Here is a 5,339-nt window from a genome sequence, read left to right as displayed (position 1 = left end):
GAGGCTTGTTTATCTTAACCGGGTGAATGAATCTCACAAACCACCCCAGACCTACAAACTGGTTAGGTTAAGATAACACATCCTTATAATCCTGTCATGCATTACAATGTATAAAGCACTAAATCCTCACTGAATAGATACAGTGTATGCGTCATACACCATGGTTCTTTTCTTCCCTCAGTGCAAAAATCCTTAAAGAGGATCGCTTTGATGACTAACGTTCGGTAACACTTTTACTACAGAGGCCCCAAAACTTCTTTAAAAATGACTAACGATGAGTCCCAGCTACATGTGGTTCTGGCTTCCTTCTTATTTTATGAGTTCCTCAGGCACGCTCCACGTAGATAGACATTTTCCATTAAAGGTAGATAAAGGGGATCACGATATGCCACCCCAAAGTAGGCCACACTGACATTAGAATTATTACAAGCCGAGGCATTTGATTCCTGAGAGCCCTTATGTGCCTAAAAGCAGAGCCTCCCTAAAGGACTCAAGTGTTTTAAGTCCCCTCCCCGGGAGAGGGGGCAGGGGACAGGAAGCCAGCACCACACCCAGACAGACACTGCCACAAACTACCATATCATCTATTCTCCTAAGGGCCTATTTATCCTTCCAAAGAGTCATTTGCTTTTCCATGAGGGCCTTTTCTCCCCCATCCCTCTCCCCTGCTAAGTTAGTATATAGACCCCAAGTTCAAGCCACCCCTTGGAGTTGCTCATCCCTGAGTAGGTGTGTTAAATGTGATGCACACGTTAGTAAACTTCTGTTTGATTTTTCTCTTGTTAAATCAATCTTTTCTCAGGCTAATTTTACAGGGCCCCAGCAGAAGAACCTAGGAGGGTAGAGGAAAAAAAATTTTTTTTCTCCCCTACAGTTTTGGTGGCAAAGGTGGGATTCTATCATCTAGTACTCCTTGCTTGGTCCAGAAGCTGCTGTTAAGAGATCCTGGGCTTCTTAATAAAATCCGCAGGAGATAGAACTTCTTACCAAAGTCAGCCTCTCAAATTTCTGCCTGCAGGGTCAGGTGGAACAAGGGTGGTGAAAGTCTGCCTTTTCAATTTAATTTTCAGGCTCAGCCAGGGACCCTAAGAAGATGGAAGAAACGTTTTTCTGCCCCTACATAGGAAAACTAAAAATATGTCAAAGAACAACTGATTCCAAGGTCTCCATAAACTTAGTCTACCTTTCCCTCCCAAGGCTCTCATCCTCCTGTACTGAAGACACCCATCAGCTCTCACCACCAGGGACTGAAACAGAAGCACAAGAATTCTGCCCTGACAGCTGACTTAACCACGCATGATGTTTCTGTGAGCCTGGAGCGGGCCTTATGTGAAATGAATCAACTTCAATCACCAGCAGGTGGGAAAAACTATAAAATAATGGCGAGAAAGTGCTCCTTACAGAAAAATACTTGATCGTAACCACGTTGAAAATTGACTGTAAAATTGAAACCTATCGTAAAGAATTATTTAAGAAGTCACCAAAACACTGTGATTGCCAGAGACCCTCTTATCGGAAAGTAAATGAATATATTATACTTTCACCACAGACAAGCCACCAAAACTAGTAACAAAAAATTAGGCAAAGCAACCAGATCAGGTAAACTAGTCCCTTTCCCATAAATGTTCTCTAGATTTGCATCTGCAATTTCTGTTTATAAACAATATCTTTACTCAGCCAGGACATGCTTACTGGAAAAAAAAAAAAGTACACACACGCACACACACACACGCACATACTACTAAATCTGTAGAGTGAAAATAGAAAATATTCTTTCCCTGCAGATATCAAGTATCTTAAGGCTTTTTTGTCAGCAAATGACTAGGCTGACAGCAATCCTGTTTTATTGTAATATGGATGACAAGCATACATGCTGGGGGAAGCGGTTGATTTAGGTCAGGGTTTCCTAGTCTTGGCGCTGTTGACATCTTGGACTAGGTAATGTTTTATTGTCGGGGGCTGTCCTGGGCACTGTAAGATGTTTAGCAGCCTCTCAGGCCTCCACCCACTAAATGTGCACTCCCCACCCCCAGCCATGACGATCGAGTTTCTCCAGACTTTTTGTCCTGAGGGTCAAAATCAGCCCGGGGTTAAAAAACACCCTTTAAGGCTGAAGTCGATTGTGCCCTGTGGCAATGAGATTTCAGGAGCCCTGACAATGTTTCAAAATTTTTCTAGTTGTAGCATTTATAGAAACTGAGATTTCTAGTGTAGCCTACTTAAAGAAAGAAACAAAGCTGCCCAAGGGCTGAGAGGTCTCTGTCTGACCCTCATTGAACCCTCACTCTATTTGAACCCACTCACTGGAGGCACAAAAGTTGGCAAGTGCTGTCTGTGGGAATCACATCCCTGACTACACCTACCGCACGCTCCAGCTGTGGCCTGTCCCCAGCCTCCTATCCAAACATTATCTGCAGCCTCCAATTCAACTCTCATTCTCCTCAGTTCCCAAGTCTGGCAGTGATGCTCCAGCCAAATGACAGAATTCACGCGTGGCAACCATTTGCAGAACAAGCTAATGGGCTACTGAGTCAAATAAGTACTGAGGCAGTAAAACGTGAGGTCCTGCTACTCTGGTCCCTGGCAATAGCAGAGCCTGGAAAGCAGGACCTTTCTCTCAGAGGCCCCTGAGTTCTTCAACAGTGACCCTGGAGGACCACCCATAAAATGTCAGTAAATTCCACCTAACCAATCTAGTACCAGGGATGAAGAGACTCAACAGTCACTATAAACCACAGGTAATAATATCAACATTCTGGTGGAAGAAACTCAGAGACAGAATCAGAACTCCTCCCATGAAGGGAAACAGAACAGTATGACAGAAGCAACAGAGGCCAAGAGGAGGCAAGAGACCCAACCCCAATCCTCCTGATAAGATTTAAGGCCACAATTTTTCATTTCAATCTTTTTAACTTTCGTTTTAAGTTTTAAATGTTTATCTTTAATCAGAAAATCTCTGCACCAGATCTGAGGCACTGAGTCCCATGAGTAAAATCAAAAGTGGGCCCATCGTGTTATTTCTGGTCACATGTTACTTTAGCAACACAGGAATAAGTATGAAAAGGCTACTGCTATAGAAACTGCATCTTAAAACAGAACTGGAAAGAAGGGAAACTACCCTGACAGGAGAGGGGTGTGGTTCGGCATGGTGCTTTGCCTACAAAAGAATGAAAAATGGGATGGAAAGGACTTTTAAAAGATATCTTTCTGTTGTGGTACGAATGTTTATGTCCCCCTTAGAATTCTTATGTTGAAATCCTAACCCCTGAGATGATGGTATTAGGAGGTGGGGCCTTTGAGAGGTGATAAGGCCATGAAGATAGAGCCCTTACGAATGGGATTAGTGCCCCTTATAAGAGAGACCCCAGAGAGCTCTCAGCCCCTTTCTTCCACTATGTGAGGACACGGTGAGAAAACAGTTGTCTTTGAACCAGGAGATGGGCCCTCACCAAATCTGCTGGCACCTTGATCTTGGACTTTCCAGGCTCCAGAACTGTGAGAAATAAAATTCTGTTGTTTAACCCACCCAGTGTACTTACAGCAACAGACTAAGACACTTACCTAATGAGGGAAGGTAAATAAGCCACAAAAAAAAAAAAAAAAAGTTGAAAGTATGTGGAACAGGAGTTGCTTCAAAAATGAAGGCTTTTAAAAAAATAAGCAAAGTATGCAGGTGAGACGGAGGGAAAGTCATCTGCTTCTAACAGAAATACATCAAAGCAATTACCTAACTTACACAAGGTATCACTTAGGCTAATGTTCGGCTGCTTCCTGACGAGTGAGGAGCTGGCCAGAGTGCCTGCATTTTCCTTTATTTTTATCACTGGTTTATAATATTCAATTGCTTGCTTCCTTTGAATCTAGAAACGAGAAATCTAATTAAGGCTTTGCATCCAAGAAGCATGGCATTCATCCATTTATCCAACAAACATTCACGGAATGCTGGCACTGGGGCTGCGGTTCAGAAATGAGGAAGACTAACCCTTGCCCTCAGAGAATTTCCCGGGGTAGGAGGAGAGACTGGAGGGTGAAACGGAGGACCAGCCACCTGTGAAGGACACTGAGTGCAAACCTAGGGGTTTGGGACTTTAATATTGAAGAGTTTTCATTAAGACAGTGATGTGATCCAACCTGCGTTTTAGAAAATTCACCTGGGTGCAAGTGCGGAGGATAAACTGAAGCAGGTGAGGCTATGGGAGGGGAGACCAGCTGGTCCAGAGGAAGAATGATAAGGGTCTGAGCTAACGCAGTGGCCACAGATGTGACCGAAGGCCTGCTAAGTCCTGGCGTCACACGGAAGGTGGTGGTCCTGGTGCTGGGAGCGCTGGCATCTGCGCGTGCAGTAGGACGATGAGGTTAGGAGCTTGAGCTCTGAGGTCAAGCGTGCCTGGTAGTGACGCTCTGCAATCAGACCCCCCTGGTGCTAATCCTGGCCTTACCATTTGAAAGCCAGTCAAGGATCCTAATCTCCTAAACCTCGGTTTTCTCGTGTTCAAGATGAGGATGACAGAGCTGTTGTGAGGATTAAATGAGAAAATGTAGGGAGTGGGTTTAGCATGGTGACTGATAATAAATACCACGAAAATGTGTCGTTAAAGATGGTGTCTGTACTGGGTGAGATGGGAGAAGATGCATTTTGTCAAGGAGAGGAGTGGATGTTTTCAGGCTTGAGAATGTTGACTCTGAACTGCCCGAAGACCTTGGATACCCAAACGGAGATGCCCAATAGGCAGATGGATGCACACGTGTGCAGCTGATGATGGAGGTCTGAGAAGGAGATGGAGACGAGAAGCCATCGCCTTAGGGAATGCTGGCTGAAGCCCTGGGCACAGGTGAGGTCGCGGCACCCCGGCTGATACATGTAGAGTCCAAGAACTGAACCCACGAGAGCACCACCATCTGGACGAGAGTCGGGAAGAGAAAAAGGAAACCCACGAAAGAAACCGAGAAGGCATCATCAGAGAAGATGGCCATGAGGGTGGGTAGCTCAGAAACCAGGAGAGCATATCTCAGGAGGGGAGCCATGGATGCTGTCAAAACCTCCAGCAGCAGACGACCAACAAGATCAAAGTGCAAAGAGACACAACGAGGATGTTCTTGATGACGTTCATGGCAGCAGGCGAAACGGAGGTGGGTGGAGGGAGAGGCGAGTGACGTCAGCGGGGAGTGAGGCAATTGAGACACTTGTCTGGAGGGGACACGGATGAAAGGACAGCTGCTGATGAATGGAGACAAAGTTGAGAGAGAGAGCGGTGACATTCACTGACTTCACTGAGAACATATCCCCGTTCCTCTTAAGCCAGTTTGCCTTTTCTTCTCTGTCCTGGGGGGAGGGGACG

At 45.4% G+C, this 5,339-nt stretch overlaps 1 protein-coding gene across 1 annotated transcript in view; it reads right to left on the bottom strand.

The window, feature by feature from the left end:
- LOC112391026 (putative tetratricopeptide repeat protein 41) overlaps window positions 1-5,339 on the bottom strand; it is a 66,247-nt gene that overhangs the window by 14,377 nt on the left and 46,531 nt on the right. The window contains 2 exon segments of the mRNA XM_024732126.1: window positions 3,728-3,860; window positions 4,709-4,899. Of these exon segments, the coding sequence (XP_024587894.1) occupies window positions 3,728-3,860; window positions 4,709-4,899 (324 nt within the window).

This window comes from Neophocaena asiaeorientalis, unplaced genomic scaffold (genome assembly GCF_003031525.2).
Source record: "Neophocaena asiaeorientalis asiaeorientalis breed wild unplaced genomic scaffold, Neophocaena_asiaeorientalis_V1.1 scaffold418, whole genome shotgun sequence".
Taxonomy (NCBI): Eukaryota; Metazoa; Chordata; class Mammalia; order Artiodactyla; family Phocoenidae; genus Neophocaena; species Neophocaena asiaeorientalis.
The sequence above is the reverse complement of the archived record's forward strand: the minus strand, read 5'-3'. Positions and strand labels throughout refer to the sequence as shown.